This window comes from Pleurodeles waltl, chromosome 7, assembly GCF_031143425.1.
Source record: "Pleurodeles waltl isolate 20211129_DDA chromosome 7, aPleWal1.hap1.20221129, whole genome shotgun sequence".
Lineage (NCBI taxonomy): Eukaryota > Metazoa > Chordata > Amphibia > Caudata > Salamandridae > Pleurodeles > Pleurodeles waltl.
The window spans coordinates 1,302,257,202-1,302,282,973 of NC_090446.1; the positions used below are offsets into that span (position 1 = coordinate 1,302,257,202).

Here is a 25,772-nt window from a genome sequence, read left to right on the forward strand (position 1 = left end):
ACTGCCTATTTATTACTCCTTGCCCTGCTCCTAGCCACTAGCTAGATTACTGGATTTCCATGCCCAACATTAAGTTAATTTGTTTCGGGTCATGTAAGTAACACGTAAATAATTAAGTTGGGTATATCTGTGAGCGTGTCTGGCCTTATATGGTCTTTGGTAATTTATTTATAAGGGGACGTGTTAGAGGTTTGATGGACCTTTTGGCTATGCTTAAAGTCATTCCATCATGGCTCATAACCTCAATTAGAACTACATAGTCAATAAAACAAGATCACCATTTAGGAGTCAATAATCTTTACGCATCATGACCCACGTGGCCATGAATAACCACACCTTTTAGTAAAGTTAGACAATATATTTCCCTTGCTTAACAATGCTAATATCACGTAAATTAATCTCAAAACCAAATGATAGACATATACAAACAACACAGGCTGGCCAAAGCGGCGAAAGAATCTCAATCTAACCAAAACATTTATCATTAAACCGTCCCACCTCCAACAGGCTGGCGGTGCAGACTGCCACGTTATGAGTGTGGCAGTTTGGCCTCTGCCAACCCGCCACATCTCCACTCATACCGCCATGGCGGTCAGAACCGCTGGGCATGAGATAATCATCTCCGACCCGCCGGCCCACAGAAGACCGCCAGTGGTATTAGCAGCCGGCTTTCCACCACGATTTCTGTGGCAGAAGCACCACCACAAACTTTTTAAGAAACAAAAAAGTTTAGAGATTCACAAATTTCTTGAAATTCCAAGGTTTCAAATTTGTATTTATTCACCAGCTCATTCTGTATTAAAGTGTTTTATTGTACCATAATTGACCTGTAGTATTTGTCATCCACCCATCCACACTCTCTGGCCTTCAACCTTGCATACTCCGGTGCCTTATACTTGCTTTTGTATTTGTATTTTTTCACTTTATTATTTTTATCGTATCAAATCAATATTGAGTCTTTCACAAATCATTTGGGTTACAATTATCATTAGCCCAAGATTGCACTGCCATATTTTTAAATCTGTTACACATTATGCTTTTATGTCAAATATCAAAGAACAGTTAGAGAGGGGACAGACATAAACACAGATTTGGTAAGTATAACTAGTGCAACAAACCAACCAACCACAAACCAAGACACAGCTTGAATGTGCAATATTGTTGGGACATCTTCAGTAGGCCAGGGTCTTAAATGTCACTGCTAGAGAAATATATGGGGAGGTGATGGGGATATTTAAAAATCTGCCTTTCCTGGGCTCACATCACTTATCTATTCATTCCTCGCTGGGTTCTCAAAGTGCACTGTGGTTTCATCCTACACGTGAACTTCATCTCAAGCCTCTCCTTTCCTCTGCATGCAAAGCAATGCTTTCAGCCTTTGTCCATTTACGAAGGTCTTGTCTCCATCTATCAATGGAGGTAATTGTCTTGCTCTACCAGGACATAGCTGTCTATTGCTATTACTCAAGCTGCTCCAAGACTTGTGTCCAGTAAACATGAATCTCACTGCAATTCCAAACCATATGGTAAAACCTCTCATTTTGGAAATCACGTCCCAGACAAGCTCATCCTCCATGCCCAACATTAAGTTAATCTGTTTCGGGTCATGTAAGTAACATGTAAATAATTAAGCTGGGTATATCTGTAAGCGCATCTGGCCTTATTTGGTCTTTGGCAATTTATTTATAATGGGACGCATTAGAGGTTCGATGTACCTTAGAGTGATTCCACCATGGCTCATAACCTCAATTAGCAATAGAACCACATAGTCAATAAAACATCATCACCATTTAGGAGTCAATAATCTTTAAGCACCATAACCCATGTGGCCATGAATAAACACGCCTTTTAGTAAAGTTAGAAAATGTATTTCCCTAGATTAACAATGCCAATATCACTTAAATTAATCTCAAAACCAAGTGATAGACATATACAAACAACACAGGCTGGCCAAAGCGGCAAAAGAATCTCAATCTAACCAAAGCATTTATCATGAAACATTCAAGGGTTAAGGTGTCAATTAACAACATCAATAACTAGACAACAGAGATGGCATACATCAAGACTTCAGCAGATGAATAAAATCAATTCTTTGTTAATAACAATTGTAAATATGTGGTACACTAACTAACTCTACAATTCGAATGGCATGTTTCGGCTTCATGCAAAAGTAATTTAGTCAAAGGAAATTTGGAAAACATCTAACTAGGGTGCTAACAAAATAGCGGTTGGTACCTAAAATAAATATCAAAAATCTAGAATAGAAACAATAGCATTTTGTTATACCTCTTCTGAATGGATCAGCAAGCTGTGATTTCTTCGTCAGTTAGACATCCGTCTGGTCAGCAATGGCAAGGAACAATGAAAGGGAATGGCTCAGCCACGGTTGGGCTTTAAGATAACTGAACCAACTTCGAAAGGGCATCAAGCTAAGGAATCGGCATCAATAGCATCAACAGAATTACCCTATGGGGCTTAAGCTAAAGAAAGAGAATCAATCAATCAAACAAATTTCTTAAGCGCACTACTCACCCGGTAGGGTCTCAAGGCGCTGGGGGTTACTGCTCGAAAAGCCATGTTTTGAGGTGCTTTCTGAAGGTTAGGAGGTCCTGGGTCTTGCGTAGGTTGGTGGGGAGGGAGTTCCAGGTTTTGGCAGCGAGGTTGGAAAAGGATCTGTCGCCGGAGGTGGTGCGTTGGATGCGGGGGACTGTAGCGAGGTCGGCGGAGCGGAGCTGTCAAGTTGGTTTGTAGGAGTTGATTTGTTTGTTGAGGTAGGCCGGTCCATTGTCGTGGAGGGCTTTGTGAGCGTGGACAAGGATTCTGAAAATGATCCTCTTGTTGATGGGCAGCCAGTGTAGGGATCTGAGGTGAGCGGAGATGTATTCGTGGCGAGGGAGGTTGAGGATGAGACGTGCGGCTGCGTTCTGGATGCGCTGGAGTTTTCTCTGAAGCTTGGCTGTGGTCCCTGCGTATAGGGCGTTGCCGTAGTCCAGTCTGCCACTTATGAGGGCTTGGGTGACCGTTCTTCTTGTTTATAAAGGAATCCATTTGATAGTCTTGCGTAGCATGCAAAGGTGTTTGAAGCAGGAGGGTGATATGGCGTTCATTTGCTGACTCATGGAGAGAGATGAGTCCAGTATGATGCTGAGATTGTGTGCGTGGGTGGTGGGTGTTGGAGGTGGTCCAAGGGTGGTGGGCCACCAAGAGTTGTTCCATGCTGTCTTTTTGCGACCAAAGATGATGATCTCGGTTTTTTCTGAGTTCAATTTGAGGTGGCTTGCTGACATCCAGTTAGCTATGGCGAGGAATTCGGCGTGTAGGTTATTCTTGGCGGTAGATGGGTTCCTCGTGAGGGAGATGATGAGCTGGGTGTCGTCAGCGTATGAAATGATAGTGAGGACGTGGGGGCGGATGATGTTGGCGAGTGGAGCATGTAGATATTGAAAATGGTGGGGCTGAGGGAGGATCCTTGGGGGACCCCACAGATGGTCTTGGTGGCTGTAGACCGGAAAGGAGGGAGGTGAACTCTTTGGGTTCTTTCGGAGAGGAAGGAGGTGAGCCAGTCCAGGGCTTTGTGGCAAAATCCGGCTTCAAAGAGGCGTGTGTGAAGGGTTTGGTGGCATACAGTGTCGAAAGCTGCGGAGAGTTCTAGGAGGATGATTGTGACGGTTTCGCCCTTGTCCAATCTGGTCCTGATGTCGTCTGTACAGGCAATGAGGGCGGTCTCGGTGCAGTGGTTTTTGCGGAATCCAGACTGGGAGACGTTGAGTATGTTGTTGTCTTCTAGGAAGCGAGACAGTTGTATGTTTACTATCTTCTCTATGACCTTTGCGGGGAAGGGGAGTAGAGAGATAGGTTGGTAGTTTGTGAGGTCTTCAGGGTATGTGTTGGGTTTTTTGAAAAGAGCGTTGACTTCGGCGGGTTTCCAAATATCTGGGAAGGTTGCGGTCTCGAAGGAACTGTTGATGATGGCCCGGAGCTGGGGAGCGATGATTTGGCTGGGCTTTGTTGAAGATGTGGTGGGGGCAAAGGTCTGTTGGGGAGCCTGAGTGGATGGAGCTCATGGTTTTGCCGATTTCTTCATCATTGGTGGGGGTCCAGGTGTTCAGTAGGTTGGTGCGGCAGAGTACAGTGGTGTTGGTTGTGTGGGTGGTGGTGATGGTGGGTGATGACGATGTGAAGCTGTCGTGTATGTCTGCGATCTTTCAGTGGAAGTAGTTGGAGAGGGAGTTGCAGAGGTCTTGGGAGTGTGGAGTGTCGATGGTGCAGGATTTGGGATTGGGGAGTTCTTTAGGATGGCAAAAAGTTCCTTGCTGTTGTGTGTGTTGTTGTCTATGCGTTCTTTGTAGAAGGATCGTTTGGTAGTCCGCATGAGTTGGTGATGTTTGCGCATGGGTGATTTGAGGGTGGAGAAGTTGCTCACTGAGGGTTCTTGGCGCCAGGCTTTCTCAATTTTTTGGCATTCTCGTTTGGAAGACTGAAGTTCTGTGGTGAACCAGGGGGCGGACATCAGGAACTGCGTTGCTCTTCGAATGGAACCGCTAAATGATAGAGAATGGGATCAACTGGAAAATGGACTCAGACAGACTGTTTCTGCTTAGGGTAGTCTGGGTATACTAAAAATCCATAAAACATTTTCCCATGTCGTCATTGGTCAGAATATCGTGCGTTCACAGTAAAACCAATAAACATTAATTCTCAAATCTGTGATATAGTTAGACAGTCTTTCACACGTCGATGATTGGCTCCTCTTTGCCCTTTCCCATCACCAGTTTTGTCAGGTTAATTTTTTGTTGCAATCATAACTTCAGTCAGTGCAGCCATTGTCCAGGCCTGGGAACATTTACTTCTCAGGCATAAAGGATACAAATGTATCCATATGTAGTTCCCTACATTTCAGCAGACAATTCTCACAAGAAAGTTTAAAACATTTACAAATCGCTTGGTCAGCGCTGTGTGAACAATGACTAAGGGGGTCATTCTGACCTCGGCGGTAAAAGGCGCTTACCGCCGGTCAGAAGACCGGCATAACACCGCCGCGGGCGCGGGAAACAGCCACGGTCATTCTGACCCGCAACTGGCAAACCGCCAAAAACCCGAACTCCACAAAAGTCCGCCACACCAAAGGCCAGCGTAAAACTGGCGATGACCAAACCTCCACCGTCACGCCAACAGAAATACGCCCATGCCATTCCGACCCACAAATCCACGCGGCAGTCTTTCAACCGCGGTATTCCATTGGCGGTACACACCGCCGCGGTCAAAATACACACCCATCTCCAAAACACAGCCACATTGGACAATTTGAAATACACACACCTGACACACATACACACAACACTCCCACACACCCAAAACTATATAAAACACACACCCACATCACCCACAAACCCTTACGACCAAAAAAACCAATAGAAAGACAGAGAGAGACAGCACAGAATAGAGAACACCATCACACATAGGCAAACCACACCATCACCCACACAAAAATCCACGCACAAAACACCACACATCACCACACCCACCACACTCTACAACACATACACCACCCCACACCTCATCCACACCACCCCATGGCACCGCAAAGACACCCCCGGTTTTCAGACGCTGAACTCCGGGTCATGGTGGAGGAAATAGTTTGGGTAGAGCCCCAGCTTTTCAGGACAGAGGTGCAGCACACCAGCATTGCCAGGAAGATGGAGCTATGGCAAAGAATAGTCGACAGGGTCAACGCTGTGGGACAGCATCCACGAAATCGGGACGACATCAGGAAGCGGTGGAACGACCTACGGGGGAAGGTGCGTTCCATGGTATCAAGGCACAACATCGCAGTGCAGAAGACTGGCGGCGGACCCCCACCTCAACAGCCAGAATTTACAGCATGGGAGGAGGAAGTCTTGCACATCCTGCATCCTGAAGGACTCGCAGGAGTAGCTGGAGGAATGGACTCTGGTAAGTCAAATCTTCACTACTACATCCCCCCCACCCCACCTGCATGCCAAATAATACCCGCACCCTCACCCCCACCCCCATCACCCCAAATCCTTGCAAATGGCTCTCCATCACAACCCACCCATCCAAACACCTAGCCCTGCATGCGTCCACAAAGCATGGACACCCATCAACAAAGCACGCCCACTGCACATCCAAATCTCCCCCACAAGCCACCCTCACAAAAGCCCCCACATAGGAATGCCAGCCCTGGGGTACACTGGCACCCACCCATTGCACGATATGGCACACACAGAAGCAATAACCATACTTCTATACCCCAGCAGGACCCGAACGCCACCACACTGCCCAGGAGGGTCCAGAAATGTCCATCCCACCCCCAGAAGAGGCCACCAGTGATGACAGCAGCTCTGTCTCCCTGGACCCAGACGACCAGCCCGGCCCATCGGGGACCTCAGGACAGTCGGTTCCCCTCACACAGCCACAGGCCACAGCAGACCTAACCCCCTCTGGGAACACCAGCACAGCTCCCACCCAGCGGGCCCATGCCTCTGTCTCCAGGACACGTCAATCAGCGGTGTGTCCACCACTACAGGGCACCCAGGTTAACCCACCACCCCAACAACAACAGGGACCTGGGGGCAGTGGTAGTGGGCACACGGTCCAGGGGACAGAGGCACAGGGAAACAGGGGAACTGGGAGGGCTGCTGTGCGACAGGGGGGGGGACAGGCCCAGGGAACCCACTCTCCACGAGGCCCTCTCCTCCATCATGGGAGCATACCACCACTCCCAGGAGACGATGGTGACGGTCCTGGCCAGGTTCCAGGAGATCCAGGTCATGCAGGAGCAACAGTACATAGGGTTCAGGGAAGAGCTCCGAAGCATCAGTTCCGCAATGGATACCATCGTCGGGGCACTCAACCAGATTGTCACCACATTGCGGGACCATGTGGCACCACAAAGAGCCTGTTCTTGGTCCATGCTAGTGACAGGGGCCACCACCTCCGCCGGCGCTAGTGGACAGGAGGCCCCCACACAACAACAGGCCACCAGAACCCCACCCCCTGCAGAAGGAGAACCACCCCGCAAGCGGGGCCTGAGATCTCGGAAGAAGACAGAGTAGGATGCCAAGACCCCCGCCATCAAAGGATACCCCCTGATGTCATCCCACTGTCCCACATTGTCACCCTGTCCAACCTTAAACTGCCCCTGCTCCACCTTCCACAGGCATATGGACAATGCACCTGTGAGACTGAAAATCTGGACTCTGCCATGGACATTCCTCCACCATCACCCATCACCGATTTTCAACCATGTCCCTAAATTCAGCACTTTAATAAAATCACTTATTGCACAAAAATAATCAGGAGTCTGCCTGTATTGTGAACAAATGTATTAGACATAACGCTGCCAAAATGTCCAGTTACATAGTGATGATAACATACCACTGTCACACAGCTGTAGTCCATGGGGAAACAAAGCTGAGGTCACGCAATGGGGCCCACATCTCTGAAATTGGAAGGGAAAGTCACAACTCAGTTAACATACACTGGGGGAATAGGACAGACAGTAGAGAGGCAGGAGACTGTAAGTAATTGTAAAATGCCGGTGTTGATTCTTACCTGTGTGTTATTGAAAATACTGTAGTATCACTGTGTCCCTGTTGTCTGTGTCGTCCTCGTCGTCTTCTTCATCTTCACTCTCCACAGGTTCCACAGCTGCCACAACACCACCATCTGGACCATCCTCCTGCAGGAAAGGCACCTGGCGTCGCAAAGCCAGGTTGTGAAGCATACAGCAGGCCACGATGATATGACACACCTTCTTCGGTGAGTACATTAGGGATCCACCTGTCATATGCAGGCACCTAAACCTGGCCTTCAGGAGGCCGAAGGTCCGCTCGATCACCCTCCTAGTACGCCCATGGGCCTCATTGTACCGTTCCTCTGCCCTGGTCCTGGGATTCCTTACTGGGGTCAGTAGCCACGACAGGTTGGGGTAACCAGAGTCACCTATTAGCCACACACGGTGTCTCTGTAGCTGTTCCATCACATAAGGGATGCTGCTATTTCGCATGATGTACCCGTCATGCACTGACCCAGGGAACTTGGCATTTACATGGGAGATGTACTGGTCAGCCACACAGACCATCTGGACATTCATCGAATGATAACTTTTTCTGTTCCTGTACACCTGTTCACTTTCTCTGGGGGGAACCAAAGCCACATGGGTCCCATCAATGGCACCAATGATGTTGGGAATATGTCCAAGGGCATAGAAATCACCCTTCACTGTAGCCAAATCGCCCACCTCAGGGAAAACAATGTAGCTCCGCATGTATTTCAGCAGGGCAGACAACACTCTGGACAACACCTTTGAAAACATAGGCTGAGACATCCCTGATGAAATGGCCACTGTACATTGAAATGACCCACTTGCCAAAAAATTGAGTACTGACAGAACCTGCACTAGAGGGGGGATCCCTGTGGGTTGGCGGATGGGTGACATCAGGTCTGCCTCCAGCTGGGCACACAGTTCCTGTATAGTGGCTCGGTCAAGTCTGTATGTCAGTATGACATGTCTTTCTTCCATTGTCTTCCACCAGCGGTCTGTACACTGGAGGATTCCTCCATCTCCTCCCAAGTCCCAGTGGACGGTGCCTAGGAAGGACAACATGGAGCACAGAGTCAATCAACCCACAGGTACGTTCCCACAGCTTGCACAGTACACGAATCTCTATGCATTGAATGGCTTGTATGAGTGGCAATGCAAGGCCTAGGCCTGTGTGACGCAGTAGAAATTAAGCCATGTGGGCCCTTGAAATGGCGGCTGCCTGACCTGTGAAGTGTGACAATGGGATGTGAGGTCAATGCGCTGGCGTGGCACACCGTGGCGGTAGGTGGTCGAAGACCGCGGTGCAAAGCCGCATTGGTTAACATGGAACCCTATGGGTTACAGGAGCCAATGAGGAAGTGCGCCGGCGGTCGCGGTACGCACCGCCGCGGGCGGGACCGCCATTTTCTATCTGCTTAATCACTCGAGACCTGATCATCCACAGGAGAGGACCTATACTGCAAGTGCTGCTGTGACCTCGGTCTGGAAGAGACAATGGCTGCTGCGACTGGGAAAAGGGCCCCTGCCTTCACTTCTGAGGAATTAGAGAAACTTGTGGATGGGGTCCTCCCCCAGTATGCGCTACTCTACGGTCCTCCAGACCAACAGGTTAGTACACTGGGACCATGCATTGTGGCCAATGCCTGGGTTGAGTGGGGTGAATGAACGATGGTGCGATGGGGAGCGAATGAGGCATGCATCAAACAACAGATGAGAGCATGTGCCACATGGCAAGGGTGGGGAGGGGGGGCCACTCACATCGAGCATGCAGAAACTGATGATATATTATTTTCTCTCCCTGTACGTGTCACATAGGTCAGCGCCCATCAGAAACTCGACATTTGGCGTGCCATCGGCAAGGACGTCCGGACCCTGGGGGTCCACAACAGACGGGGCACCCACTGCCGCAAGAGGTGGGAGGACATCCGCCGCGGGACCAGAAAGACCGCGGAGGCTCTGCTGGGGATGGCCTCCCAACGTATGACGGGTGCCAGTCGTCAATTGACCCCCCTGATGTCCCGGATCCTGGCGGTGGCCTACCCAGATTTGGATGGGCGCGTGAGGACATCACAGCAGACACAAGGGGGTGAGTACCGGCACATTCTGCTATCTTAGCGCGCAGTGGAGGTGTCTGGGTGGGGGAGGAGGGCTGTGAGTATCCCTAGGCCAGGGCTCTTTCTGTAGGCTAGTTCCCTCCGTAAGGCATGGCCCTGTGTACCCGCCCTCCACCTCTGTAGGGTGCCAAGTACAGCTAGCCATGGCCTTGTGTCACCTATGTGTGCAGTTGTCGTCCATTGGCCTGTAGGCCAGGTCTCACTGATTGAGTAGTGTACCCCAAGTGCGCGGCGTAGTGCAGGGGGCTTCTGTGTCTGTCCTCTCCGCCAACTGTGTTGCCAATGCATGCACTCAACATGTCTTTATGCCCCCCCCCTTTTTTTTCTGCTCTTCCTGTTCATGTGTGCAATAGCATCATCTGGCGGAGGAGAAGTGGCATTGGAGCACGAGGGAGCTGCATCTCACATGGCCCCGGAGGGCCATGCAACGGACTCTGATTTCACCAGTGAGACGGAGGGCGAGGGGGGCTCCACAACGGGGACACGTGGAGATGTCAGCGACACCGACACGTCCTCGGAAGGGAGCTCCCTTGTGGTGGCGGCAACATCCGTGCCCACCGCAACAACAGGTACAGCCGCCACCAAGCGCACCAGCTCTGCCCTCCCAGCAGCCCCTCAGCGTTCGCCCCGTGCCCGCTCGCACACCAAGGCGGGCACCTCCTTCGCCCCAGGCACCTCAGGCCCTGCCCCAGTTACCCCTGCTGCCCTCAGTGAGGAGGTCACTGACCTCCTCCGGATGCTCATTGTTGGGCAGTCTACCCTTTTGAATGCCATCCAGGGGGTAGAAAGGGAGGTGCATCGGAGCAATGCATACCTGGAGGGCATTCATTCGGGTCAGGCTGCCCATCAGCGATCGTTCAACGCTCTGGCCTCAGCACTGACGGCAGCCATTGTCCCTGTCTCCAGCCTCCCTCCTCCAACTCCCTCCACCCAGTCGCAGTCCCCTGTTCCTCTGCCTATCCCAGACACACCTACAGACCAGCCTGCACACACCTCAACACCCAAGGTCAGCTCATCCAGACATAAGCACCACACATCCCACAAGCATTCACACAAGCAACATCCACATGCAGACATGCCAACAGCCACTGCTTCCTCTGTTTCCCCCTCCTCCTCGTCTCCCTCCTCCCTCCCTGTGACGTCTCCACTCACACTTGCATGCACAACATCATCATCCACTACGTCCATCACCAGCACACCCACCAGAACACTCCGCAAACGTGCAGTCACCACCCCCACTGCCATTTACACGTCCCCTGTGTCCTCTCCCACTGTGTCTGTCACCCCCTCATCCAAACCACACAAACGCAGGCAGCCACCCACCCAACAGCCATCCACCTCACGACAGCCTCCGTCACAAGCACCTGCACCCAAAGACAGCACACTTGACTCTCCTACAACCACATCCTCTTCCTCCACTCCCATACCCACTCAACCTACCCTTCCCATTGCTCCTAAAAAGTTTTTCCTCTCCAAAATTAACCTCTTTCCATCACCTGACCCACCCCCTCCATCTCGTAAAAGTCCAATCAGCACCTCAGCCACCACAACCCCTGGACCTACAAGGACCATAGTCCAGGGATATTGGAGTCCACCACCTTCGAGGGCAGCTACATCGGCCAGCAGCAAAGGGACAGCCAGCCCCCCCCCCAGGGAAGAAATCTAAAAAAGGGAAGGCCCGGTGCGAGAGGACAGGAACGGCAGCCTCCACAGCCACCACCCTGGCACCGTCAGGAAGTGAGGTGCCACCTGGCACATCTTCAAAGGGAGGCAAGGGCCACAGAGACTCAAGGAAGGAGGGCAAGGGCAGCACGGCCGACAAGTCCGGCAGCAGGCGAGCAGCCCAGGAGGGCCCAACCAGCCCCATTCCTGGGGTGAAGGCGGACACCCACGGGTACGGGACACCAGCACAGGAGGGCCCCGTAAGCGAGAAGTCGGATGGCGAGTGAACACCATCTATTGGCCGGATCTGGTGCCCTGGAGACACATGTGAAGCTCCGCTGAACAGGGCACCGCCGTCTCCTGGACCGCTGAACAGGGCCCTTCAAGACCAGCACCGCTGAACAGGGCACCGCCGTCTCATGGACCGCTGAACAGGGCCCTTCAAGACCAGCACCGTTGAACAGGGCACCGCCGTCTCATGAACCGCTGAACAGGGCCCTTCAAGACCAGCACCGCTGAACAGGGCCCTTCAAGACCAGCACCGCTGAACAGGGCACCGCCGTCTCATGGACCGCTGAACAGGGCCCTTCAAGACCAGCACCGCTGAACAGGGCCCTTCAAGACCAGCACCGCTGAACAGGGCACCGCCGTCTCATGGACCGCTGAACAGGGCCCTTCAAGACCAGTACCGCTGAACAGGGCCCTTCAAGACCAGCACCGTTGAACAGGGCCCTTCCTCTCAAGCACCGCTCCGCTGGGCCCTTCCTCTCAAGCACCGATCCGCTGGGCCCCGCCGTCTCTGCATCCGTTCCGCTGGGCCCTTCCTCTCAAGCACCGCTCCGCTGGGCCCTTCCTCTCACGCACCGTTCCGCTGGGCCCCGCCGTCTCTGCATCCGTTCCGCTGGGCCCTTCATCTCAAGCACCGCTCCGCTGGGCCCTTCCTCTCAAGCACCGTTCCGCTGGGCCCTTCCTCTCAAGCACCGCTCTGCTGGGCCCCGCCGTCTCTGCATCCGTTCCGCTGGGCCCTTCCTCTCAAGCACTGCTCCGCTGGGCCCTTCCTCTCAAGCACCGCTCCGCTGGGCCCTTCATCTCAAGCACCGCTCCGCTGGGCCCTTCATCTCAACCACCGCTCCGCTGGGCCCTTCCTCTCAAGCACCGCTCCGCTGGGCCCTTCATCTCAAGCACCGCTCCGCTGGGCCCTTCCTCTCAAGCACCACTCCGCTGGGCCCCGCCGTCTCTGCATCCGTTCCACTGGGCCCTTCATCTCAAGCACCGCTCCGCTGGGCCCTTCCTCTCAAGCACCGCTCCGCTGGGCCCTTCCTCTCAAGCACCGCTCCGCTGGGCCCCGCCGTCTCTGCATCCGTTCCGCTGAGCCCTTCCTCTCAAGCACTGCTGGCCCATTGGCAGAAGGGGCCGGCCCGGATCAGAGTTGGGCAGGGCTGCTCGATACACTCTGGCCACCAAGACTCCTCCAGTACCAGTGGAGTCTGTAATCCACTTGAGAGACTGTGGCTTTGCACTCCCCAGGATGGCACAGTGGGCAGGCCACCCACTGTAGAGACTTGAGAGACTGTGGCTTTGCACTCCCCAGGATGGCACAGTGGGCAGGCCACCCACTGTAGAGACTTGAGAGACTGCGGCTTTGCACTCCCCAGGATGGCACAGTGGGCAGGCCACCCACTGTAGAGACTTGATAGACTGTGGCTTTGCACTCCCCAGGATGGCACAGTGGCCATGGAGGCCCCTCGTGGATCTGGCGTTGTGGACTCATCTGGCTGAGGTGCCCCCCCTTCCCTTCCCCCTGAGGTGCCTGTAGTTTTCCTATCTGATGCCCCTGCAGTGTTCTCTCCAATGGATTCGGGTCTCCTGTGTGGGCTTTGCCCATGTGTTGAGGACCATTGGCCCACGTACATTGACTGTAAGCCAATTTTGACCGGACAATTTACATTTGTGTATATAGTTATGTGATGTTCGATTTACTTATTTACGTAGCCTTACAATATATTTGGATTTCGATATCATATTATTTTGTCTTTGCATTCTTCCGGAGGGTTTGGGGGGTGTCACTCTGAGTTGTTGCTCTGCATTGGTGTGTAGGTAGTTGGGGGGGGGTGTCACGTGTGTGTGTGTCCATAATATTTTCCCTCCCCCCTCCCCTGTGTCGTAGGTGCAGTACTCACCGGTGTCTTCTGCGCCGGCGTTCGTGCTCCTGGTAGACAATTGCTTGTAGGATGTGTAGTTCTGGTTCCATGCTGTCCAGATTCCTCGTGGAGTGTGTAGAGGTGAGCGTTTTCCCGTTCGTAGTCTGTTTCCGCCGTGTTTTTATCGGCGGGGCTCCCGCCCCGGAAAAGGTGGCGGATTGGTGAGTTGTGATAGGGTGGGCGGTACATTGTCTGCCGCCTGTCTGTTGGCGGTGACTGCTGCGCTGTTTGTTTGTTCCGCCGTGGCGGTCGGAGTGTTAAGGTGGCGGTCTGTGTTGTCGGTTTCCGCCAGGGTCAGAATTCCATTTTTTTAACCGCCTGCCTGTTGGCGGGTTGGCCGCCGCTTTAACACCGACCGCCAGGGTTGGAATGACCCCCTAAGTGTTAATTCTCTGCTTTTACCAGAAAACATTTACCAACATTTCTTTCTACCATGAAACTTAGTATGAGGCCTTGTCAACTAGGCCCACAATTTTCACAATTACTCAATGCCTAATATATATATATATATATATATTTTTTTTAATCTGTTTTATTAATTTCGACATATATTACCGGTCACAATTACATAACTGTGTAAGATACACCACATTCCAGCAATAAAAAAATATATATATACATATATAATATGATTTGGTCTCTTAGGCAAGCATTAGATCAGTCATTTGGTTCCAATCATCATTGACATAACATCCTGTTCTCACTATGATGCCGAACAATGGAAACTCTATTACAATGACTGCATTACACATTCTCCAGTTTCCCACCATTTTGTCAAATAGCACAATGCAAGTCCAGCAGAAAACACATCAACACACATGTGTGTAACCTTGCCCTCCGTTCTAGATCCGGGATGGCCCAGTGAATTACTATTGCTTGTGATATTCCTATGAGTATACTGTTGGGTAACAGTCTAGTCATTATGGCATTTCATTACCGGTATTACTCCGCTAGGAATGTGTATCTATTAGGAAACTATTTGTCATCAGTTTGATCCAGCGAACATAGAAAGGCTAATACATCTACGAATCCTCTGTTCACCCCTTAAGGAATCACGACGGGCGCTCATCATTCTTAGCTTCCATTGTGGCCACCAGGGCTTCCCAGGTGTTGTAGCCTGTAAATGTCTGCCCCCGAACCCGCAAAGCCCGCAAGACGCGCATTTCTACACGTGCCCATTTCAATGTCATGGCACGCCAGCTAGACAATTCCGGTGGACGCTAGATCGGCAAATTTATGAATGTGTTTAGTCTGCTTAGCTCTAGGACATATATCCAGGAGACAAGACTCCCGAGTGGGTGCAAATGCATGCCCGGTTATATCCGTGATGTCTGCTAGAATGTTCTGCCAGACCCTCTGCAGTGAGGCACACTCCCACACCATGTGATAGAAGCTAGCTGCGTGAAGCCCACAACGGGGACATGATGGAGTCGCCGTTGGGTACATTCATTGGATACGACATGGAGACAGGTACGTTTGATGGACATAGTTGGATTGTGTATATCGGAATCTAGGGTTTCGGGACACTCTCTACACCTGTTGGAGGGCCTCAGTCCACTTCATAACGGGTAGGGGAGTAGATAGAACCAAATACCATCTGTGGAGCGCAACCTCATGCTGTGTAATGTCCACACTAGTCAGTGCTCTGTATAAATTAGTGATTACCTTTTTTGAACCACTGTCTGAAAGCAGAGAATGCAGGGCAGGGGAAGTCGGAGGCTCCTGATCTCCGTAAGCCCAAGCTGTTTTAATCAAGTGACAGATAACATGGTATGTAAGAAAGTGTCCCGGTCCCAGCGAGGTAAGATCCATAATTGCCTCAAAAGTCATCAGTGTGCCGTTAACAAAACAGTCCCCTACTGTTTCCATCCCCGCTTCCACCCATGAGGTCGTGGAGTGAGTGCGGAACAACATCGTGCCTCCTGGTATTTGACCCAGTGGGATAAGGGGTATGGGGGGGTTGGATTTTCCATCCTGTATATATCTACGCCAGCTACTGTATGATGCTGTCAACAGTGGGTTGTCGTTGGCGCATCGTGGTGTATGTTCAGATAACCATGTATAAAGGGGAGCATCACCCATCTAGGTATGTACCCATATGACTTCAAGTGATTCAGGCCCCCTCAACCAGCGCAGCGGCCACTGCAATTGTACTGCCGCGTAATAATATTCAAAATTTGGAGCTCCCAGCCCCCCCAATCGCAACGGATGCTGCACGGTCGTGAGTGCGACCCAGTGCCTTTCCCGCCCCCAGATGAGTTCTAGTAACATACTGTTAAGTTTGCGAAAGAAGCTCCTGGGGACAGCTATGGGCAAGGCTGCAAAATAGTATAGGAGCCTTGGAAGGATTAACATGTTCGCTATAGCCACCCTGTCCAATGGGGAAAGAGGCAGCGAGCACCAAAATGGGAGCAAGCTTCTCATGGATCTGGGCGTGCGGGCCAGGTAACCGTCTCTCAAGTCATCCATCCTATGGTATATTTGTATGCCCAGGTACTTAAAGGTGTTGAAGCACCATTTCAGCTGGCTCGGAGGGAGTGCCTCCCTCAGCTCCGTGGGACATTCAACCAAGGGAAACAAGCAGGATTTGGACCAGTTGACCCATAAGCCTGATATCTCTCCATATACATCCAATAAGGCCATCACTGCAGGCACGGTGGCCCCCACAGTCGCCAGGTAAATCAGAGCATCATCTGCATAAAGCGAGATGACGTGATACCTCCCCATTCTGTAGAGCCCCCACTGCTCAGCCCTCAATCGTAGCCGGACGGCTAGAGGTTCCATTGGAATGGCAACAACAGGGGTGACAATGGGCACCCCTGCCTAGTCCCTCTCCCGATGGATAAATTGTCGGATATCACTCCTCCTGTCTTCACCCTAGCAGTAGGATTAGCATAAAGAGTCCGCAACCACCCCACAAAGCTCTGGCCAAAACCCATACAACGCAGTGTGGCAAACAAGAAATCCCAGCCTAGGGTATGAAATGCCTTCTCTATATCTAAAGAGACGGCCACATTATCATGGGCATCGGCTTGAGTGTCACTGAGTGAATACTGCAGAGCAGCCTACATATGTTCAAGAATGTTTTACGAGTGGGTATAAAGCCATTTTGATCTTCATGTATTAGGTTGTGTATAACAGAGGTGAGTCTATTTGCCAGCACTTTACCTAAAATCTTACAATCTAAATTGAGAAGGGTCAAGGGCCTATAAAACCTTACATCTGTGGGATCACCGTCAGGTTTGGGAAGTACCACAATCAGCGTCTCCCGTTGGAATACCGGGAGCACACCACGAGTCTGTGCCTCCTCAAACACAGACAACAAGGAGCGGGATAAATGTTGCAAGTAGGTAACGTAATATTCTATCGTTAAACCGTCTGTGTCTGGGGTTTTGTTGCGGGCTATTTGTGCTATTGCCACATTAAGATCCTCCAGCCTTAGGGGCTCATAAAGTGCCGCCTCATTACTCGCCGATAACTTTGTAAACGGTGTCTCGTATAAAAAGAGTTCTACCTTCTGATTGTCGGATATTTCCCAGCCAATATAGTTCCATGTAATAATCCCTGAAGACGTTGTTAATGGCTTCCTGTGTGGAAGCCGTTGTCACATGTGCCAAGCGGATGACCCCTATGCGGGTATGCTGCTGCTCCTTCCGGAGCGACCACGCCAGAAGCCGCCCCGAATGGTCACCCTCTGCATTCAATCTCATTAGGTGATAATTATAATCATGTCGGCGGAGTCGTTGATCCGCTTCTCCATATAACTATCGTTTATCGCGGAGGGGTGCAAAGGGCGGTCTGCGTTGCGTGACTGCTATTTCCAGTGTGCGTACATCCTTTTCTAGGGTGATTACTTCCTGATGCAGCGAACGACGGTCTCCCCATGAGGCCGAGAGACGGTGACCCCTCACCATGACTTTGTGTGCATCCCATTCTGTAGCCCTCCATGTAGTGGACTCAGTGTTCAGTTCCCAATACTGTTTAATACAAGTAGCCAATTCCTCTCTGAATGAGGTGTCCAGTAACGCCTCGCTCTGTAGGCGCCAAGTAGGTATAGTGGAACACATTTGTCTCCACCTGATGGTTAGCAGCAGTAGAGAGTGATCAGAGATCATCCTGGCAAGATAATTTGAAAAGGTTACCATAGCGCACACTGCCGGGGTTCCCCAGATCACATCTATCCTGGTATGTATGTCATGCACCGGGGAGTAGAATGAGTACTCTCTATGCTGGGGATGACCCATACACCACACATCGTGTATCCCATTATCCCTGGCCCATGCCACCAATAGGTTGGAATTACATCTGCTGTCTGCTCCCTCTGCGGGTAGCACATTGGGGACACAATTAAAATCCCCTCCCCGGATAGTGGGCACCATGGGATCTGTCAATAGTGCAGGGGTGAGTGCCTGGAAGAAGCCCCTCTGTACGCAGTTGGGGGCGTACACCCCTACTATAGTGACCGATTTACCATCCAGCTGACCTTCCAACACAACATGTCGTCCCCCCATGTCTGCTCTCTGTCTGTGGTGTACAAAAGGCACCCCAGGCGCCACCCTTATCAATACCCCTCTTGTGTACGCAGATGAAGACGTGCCGCATATCTGACCCCTTCATCGTTTTTTTAGTGACTGTAAGTCATTATCTTGTAATATTGCAAAGTGCATCCTCTGTCGTTTAAGAAAAGTGTAAATGTGATGTCGTTTGGCAGGCATAGCCATTCCTCGAACGTTCCACGTTAGAATGTTATAATCTTGGGAAGTTTGTGATTTACGTGAACCCATGATGCAAAAAGTAGTACAGTGTCATGCGCCATGTCGTGTGCCCGGTCCCAACAAGGAATGTATGCCTGCGGAGTCAGAGAATATATCTGCTTGACCTTTACACTGAGATGTAGTGTGACCCACTGAAACATGCTGAAAACAACCCCTCACCCCCACTTCATAATCATAAAACCCCAAATCTGGTGGCCCTGAGGCGCACCTGTGAGCACCACTAAAAATAACAATATAAAATAGATAGAACAATCACACGTAAGGGCTATCCATGTGGAAACCAACCAGGGGAACGTGATAGCTATCATGGGGAAACTATGAAGCAGCCCCTAAAGCAAAAAGGATGACTGGTATCCATAACAACGCCATCCTCAGCCACATCTATGATAGAAAACAATTATTGGTGTGACATAAGAAACACTCTATTCATGGCTGAACTAAGCATTAAGACATTTCTTGCAGGCCTCAACCAAAGGGACCCACCATCCGCCAATGTCGTGCAGCTCCCCAATCCCGTATTGTCTACGGTATTCCCCTGACCACAGCAGAAGAAGTAGATGGGCTATCCCAGATTTCCATGCACCTGGGAGGTGTACACCTGTGTGCTAGATGTCATTCGCTGTCTAGGGAGTGAAATCTGGGCCCCTGAGCACGTCCGTGACAATGTGCATCCTCGTGTTACTTTGGAGCAGCGTAAATGAGTTCTGTGTGTGAATCGACGTGTCCTTCAGCACTTTCGCTCGTTCTGCAGTCGCCTGCGTTCTCGTGGATTGTGTCTTCAACCTCCTCCTAGGCTTCTGACGAGCAGTCTATGTGAGCCACTCCCAGGCCTCACCGCCCTCCTCCGCCGCATGGGCGATGCCCTTTGCATGCATCGAAGGTCCAGACATCAGCAGGTGTAGAGAAGACATTAGTGCGGTCGTCCGTGATCACCCGAAGTTCAGCTGGAAACATCAAGGCATATTTAATGTGCTCTCTGAGGCGTTGCTTGATCTTCACATAGGAGTATCTTTGGCACTGCACCTCCGCCGTAAAGTCTGGATAGGCCGTTATTGAGGCACCCTCGCAGCATTCTGGGCCATTGTTCCGCAAGTGTTGTAGGATCATGTCTCGGTCCCTATAGTTAAGAAAGCGAGCTATGAGTGGGCGAGGTGGCAGTCCAGGAGCCGGCGACTTGCCTAGTATCCGGTGCGCCCGTTCCACAGAGAAGAACTTTGGTATTGCCCCTTTCAGCACCTCTTTTATGAGCCAATGCTCCAAAAATAATTGTGCACTATGGCCCTCCACATTTTACAGGAATCCTATAAACCTTACATTATTGCGGCGTGATCTACCCTCAGCATCCTCTGCACGCCGCTGGAGCACTTTCACTTCCAGATCCAGTTTTTGCACATGTTTTTGCAGATCCAGCACAGCAGGGTCCATGGCTCACAAGCCATTCTCCGTCTCCGTCATCAAGTCTGCCAGCCTGCGGTGATCGGCTCTGAGCAAATTGAGATCCTGAGATCTGGTCTTGAGTGACTGCTTAGTGTCCATGATGGCCTGCAATACCCTCTCACGTTGTCCCGAATTGACCTGGAGGGTAGACTCCAAGGTCTGCAGATTGAACGCTCCCTTCGAAGGAGCCGTTGTCTCGCACTGCGACAGTGATTTGGTGACATTTTTCCCATCATTCTATTTGTGTAAGCCAGTCGCTAGGGGTAGTTTGCTTCTCCCAGGTTATGCCATTTACTGCGTCTTCATTCAAGGCAGATGTTTGGAAGACTTGTCACACAGGCAGGGCACAAAAAAGGGGTGAGGAGCCCCTCCCTACAGCAGCCCAAGTTCACACTCCCAAGCCACGATGGTCCCACAGCCGCCAGTGGCTCACCTCAATCCACACGGGTGGGTCCAGATCCCATACAAGGAGAGGGAGGCAGTAGGGCCGCAGTCGCCCCACGAGGCATAAGCAGGAACCAGTGTCCTCTCAAAATCCCCAGTTATGATGGTCCAACATGTGGCAACGCAACCATTTATGTTCAGGGCTACAATTTTCAGTTCCCAGGCTAGCCCGTCACTATGGCAGCTTTGTTAGGCAGCAGCGTCCCGGGTAGGCAGGGGCTCACCGCCACTACAGGCTGCAGTGCAGGAGGCCAGAGCACGGTGTGTAGATTAGTTTATTGCAGCAGGAAAGCCACGGCTCCATAGCACCACACGCTGTGAAATGCCGCTCCTGCGACGCGTCCGCCAGCAGTCTCTGTTTGCGGCCACACGCCCCAGTGTACTCTTGTGGGGACCGGCTACACTGCGGCGCTCATCTCGGGCCCCCTTACGTGCTGGGTCCCAAGTCTTCCCCAGCTCCAGCGATGCGCCGCACAGACTCAGGGGGGCGCTCGCGTGTCTCTCTCCTCGGGAAACTGCAAGCCGAGCAGTGAGGGCCTGGTAGCTCCACAGGTTGCATCTCCGCCCGTCCGGTCTGGCAGCTCCTAGCACCAAATGCCAACTTCGGACAATGCAGGACCCTTCTCCAAGTGCCCCCGTCACTCACAGTAGGGAGTGGATGAGTCGATGGCGATGCTTGGCAGGATTATTTCCAGGGCCCGAAACAGAGCTGGATTTTACACGTCTGCCTCGGCCGCCATCTGGGCCACGCCCCCAATGCCTAATATATTTAAGCAAAATACACAGCATTAACACATTAGTATGAACCACTAATAAACTTTATTCTACATGTGCATTTGATTTCTAAGCAATTAATGTTATTTCTTTATTAATGTCGTACAAGTTATGGTGTCACTCAAGTGGGCTCATTTTCAATCTCTCTGTGTTAACCTAACTCATGTAAGTTCTTAGCTAATAATCAATGCAAATTTATTAGTAATTAATTCAGCTTTCACATATCTCAACTACACTTTCCTGGACACCTTTTGTGTGTAATCTAGGATAATCATCCAATATTTATTACCATGGTCCTTGCCCAACTCAGCCCCCCACATAATCTTAATATAGCCCAAATCTTCAACAAGGAGCAGTAAATCAGGGCACCAGATTGAAGCCACCACTAAGAGTGCCAGAGTCCCCTCTACTTCTCTAAACCAGGGTTTGGGTACCAACATGGGTAGATTGCTAAAGCAGTAAAGCAACCTGGGGAGTGTCACCATTTCTATTAACACAGTCCTGCCAATGACAGACTACTGCAGAGTTTTCAAACATTAATCTGCCCTTTGAATTAACATGCAACTCCCAGGTTAAATCCTCCAGCCACTGGTATATTCCAATCCCCAACTAACGAAATGTGTGTGGTTCTCATCTAACTCACTTTTGTGTTTGTAATGGTGGTAGCGCTGAAGTGCCTGCGTTCCGAAAAACAGGCACTTATTCCTGAATACTAAATGGCAATTGTGTGCTCTCTAAGTTTTGGGAATTCACAAGCTTACTTGCGTCTCTTTGTATTTTCATTTTATGAGCAATTTTTCTGAACCTCTCAGTAACTGTCTCTCCCCCTGAGTTTGGAACAATTTGTGTATTCAAACAATATTATGATCAAAATTCATCTAGTCTGAAGAAGGTGGTTAAACAAAGCAAGTCATAACTTCACGTTGAACTTTGTTTTTTCAGTCTTTTTTTTTATCATATGGTACATTCAATAGTACCTCGAGCTAAACCCTCTGCGGCGGTTAACCCAAGCTGTACATGGTTCTCAGCCGTGTGGAACTGGGGTTGGCCGCAGGGCCTGGCCTGTGGCCAGGTGCTTCGTTCATCACTTAATGGGATGCCAACCCTGCTCAGCCATGCACAGCAGGAATTGACCAAGCAGCATGGAGTCTGGCCAGGACCTGCAGCCAACCCTCCATGGGCAGCTAAGCCCCATTGTGCCTGCACCCAGTGGGGGTTTGAAGCTGGACCTGGCCTCTGACCAGGGGATGTGCCCAATCCTAACTGGGCAGACAACCCTGTTATACACAGACGTTGGCCATGCACAGACCTCCTGCACATGCATTTTGGCTGTGCACAGTGGGAGTTGGCCACAGGTTCTGGTCTCCAGGCAGGGCCCATCTTTCTTTTTTTTAAATTGTCTTGTGGACAGCACAAGATGCCTTCTTGGACTAATTTCTATATGCAGCCCACCGCAAGGCCTGGTATTTGAAACCACAACATGAGTCAAGCCAGCTTCATTCCCTGCCTTCAGGACAGACAGCAGCTTTTTTACATCTGCCATGGTAACCCTGAGGCATCCAAAATGGATAACACTGGTCCCAGTACTCATACTATACACAAAGACCTACTACCATATACATACTACACACTGCACATATATGCAGTCGCCAAGCACACACAATGCCAGCGCGAGGTTCTGGTGTTCATATAACATTGAAAATTTACACCAGAGTGGTCAGTCGACCTCACTCTCTCTGACACAGAGGGCAGGGACAGTAGTTCAGTGCCCACTCTCAGTATGCTTGGTACACCCATTCAGGCCACAGAATAGGTTCTGGACCTTGCATTACCAGGGAGAGGCCTAGGCCTCTGCAGCTGGGTACTCAGAGCAATGGTACATGCCTCTTTTCTATGCAGGCTATTTTCCCATCCCAACACACCTCCTAAGTGCAGACCAGAGGGCAAGGATGACACAGGAAGCAAGGAGATGCCACAGAAGGCCACAGTAGCCTCACAGCTAACCTAGAGAAACAGGCATCGCCAAGGGCACAAGTCAAATGCCACGGCTCATCAGGGGCTAAGGCAAGCTCTGCAAATGCAAGACAAAACCCCCAAGAGATGTAATACACAATACTATCCCAAAGGGTCACTGTGGGCTAGGAAAAATGGTCAGGCAAATGAGATAGAAAGGGAAACATTAGAGGAATCAAACTATCAACTCCCAGGGGGGTGATGAATAAGAAGTGCTTAGTGAGGGGGACCTTCTTATACCTCCCTTGGTGGAGGAAAATGAAATGAAGTGGCCACCTGGCATGCCACACCTGAGGGTGGTGCAGGCTGAGGGTGGTCACTCCCCCTATCTTTTGTACATTTCCCCACAGTTTCATCCACCAAAAGTGGGGGTTTGAAATGGAGGTGGCCATCTGCTGCAAGCAGCAGGGCTGGGTGTAGAGTTTCAAAGGCAGCAAGCCCTTTGAAGCTCCCTGGCTGGGTAGTGCACATTCCTAGGGTAGGAGGTGTAACGCCTTTGCCCAGGAAGGGCTTTGTTTTCTGGTCCCAGAGAGCAATGTCTCTCTCCCCAGTGATCCAGAGTCGTGTCTGGTGGTGGCAGGCTGGTTAGGGCCAGCCAGCAACCATGCCAGAGCTAGTTAGGTTTTACGGGGCATTTAAGGTGCCCCGGGGCCATTTTATAATGAATGCAACACTGGTACCAGTGAAGATTTATTACTCTGAGTTGTTTGATATCAAACAACCCAGGGTTAAGAGTAGCCATCATGTAGCTGATGAACTCGTATTGACCAGTGTCCAGCACATGAATTTGCTATGGCTTCCCTGTACACTTACTATGCCTTAAGGTTTTGTAAAGACACAGTAGGGGCATATTTGCACTTGCTACCATATGCCCTCACATGCATTATAGTGCACCCTGCCGTAGGGCTGTGAGGCCTGCCAGAGGGGTGACTTACCTATAGTGCTTGCAGTGTTAGTGGATAGGGCACTGTTGGTGAGTGCCATGTCGAATTTGCAAGTTTTAAATACATCTTGTCATGCACTTGCAATGGCAGTCTGCAGGAGGCTGGTGAGGGGCCTCTCAAAGTGGCACAATTGGTGCTGCAGCTCTGTGGGTCCTCTTCAGTAACCATGCTCTGGGTACCAGGGGAATCATTTACTAGGGATGTACAGGGGTGACTGAAGTCCCAATACACTGTACAGTTTTTGCGAAAGAGAGCTCGCCCTGGGAACCTGTTTAGCAGGGGCCAAGGGCACTTATAACTTGGAAACCACATCATTTTCCAGGCAAAAAGTGGGGGACTAACCATGCAAAAAGAGGCCCTTTCTCACAGAACTAATGAAACAAAAGTATTTAGGGCCTACTGGAGACTGTCTCTGGGTGCTTCCATCTCACAGATTAAGGCTGGGTAGAGGAAGAAGAGCAAAGTGGAAATGATTGTTTACACCTTTCTTTCATAGCAACATTTAAAGTTTGATGTTTGACAGCAGAAACTAAGCACTTTACAGTATCTGCAATGCATAGGTCAAAGCCTCATAATTTTGTATTTTGCATTTAGATGAGTAAACAATGTGTTCATTTGTCCTGTTGAGTGTGTTTGAGTGATGTTTGTCATGTACACATTACCTTGCTACATTGGCCATATGGGTCAAAACGTCTAATAGCTTACTAGTCCATACCAATCCAAATTTGGATGGACTTGTACATGAGAATTTCCTGTTAGGGAAGTACATCCAAAATGATGTATTAATATTGTATGCCCATTTTTGCAAAACATACTTTTAATCCTTTGGCTTTCTGTGACTTGATTCATGACTTGGACAACTGTGTTCCTAATAACTAGCCTTTTCTGCTTCTAAACTTTATTAAGTTTTTGCAAAATCAATCACATACTTCTTTATGCTCTCCTTCTTTATATTCTAACTATCGTTTCTGATTTCCACCTTAACCAGGATGCCATTCTACCAGTTTTCTTCCTTGAACTCATTCTAAGTCAACAAGGAATCTACTCAGATTATGCATTTGATGTGATAATTCTATGAATTCTGGGTTTACACCCAAGCTATTTTTCAGCTATGTTGCCTATACTTCTGACACATAATCATATTTTTGTCTGGTGATTGCCTTGGAAATATCATGCAGATGCTTAGTTTGGCAAAACTGTTCTCTACAATGTGTTTCTTTGATGCATGCAACTGTCAATATCTTCATATACAGAATTCGAAATAATTGAATTCCAAATGCCTGTAATGTTAGGAAGCCAGACACCAATGTGAGGAAAGGAAATTGCTGTAGTAACTCAGGTATTCCTAGTACATTGGTTACACAAACACTCTTCATTATTTACCGAGCTCCAAAACTAGTTATATTGATCTACATTTAACTACATTGCATTAACAGTGGGTGAGGCAAAATGGTGATGAACTAAGGGAGCCACATGGAATGTAAAAATGTATAGGCAGATTCATATACTAATGGAATTCTACCTCAAGATTCCCTAGAATTACAAATATGGCAGTTATTATGAACTAGGTGCAATTGAAATTACTACAATTGTTAGCTTTGCCTTATTCATAGTTGTGTATATAATATTATGGTTTTAGGAACTGCTCCAGAATGCAGATGATGCTGGTGGCAGCAAAGTTATATTTTTTCTCGATGAGAGAGATTATGGAACCGAAACCCTGTATTCAAATGAGCTGGCTGATTTTCAGGGTAAGTCACATCTTGAATGCCAATCTTGTAGTATACATTCCCTGACATTTTTAAATACTCACTATGTACATAACAGGACCAAATATCTAT

General features: G+C 50.0%; 1 protein-coding gene across 1 annotated transcript in view; it reads left to right on the forward strand.

Annotated features, from left to right (window-relative positions):
• LOC138247046 (sacsin-like) overlaps positions 1 to 25,772 on the forward strand; it is a 149,002-nt gene that overhangs the window by 7,441 nt on the left and 115,789 nt on the right. Inside the window, 1 exon segment of the mRNA XM_069201796.1 lies at positions 25,571 to 25,682. Coding sequence (XP_069057897.1) covers positions 25,571 to 25,682 — 112 coding nt within the window.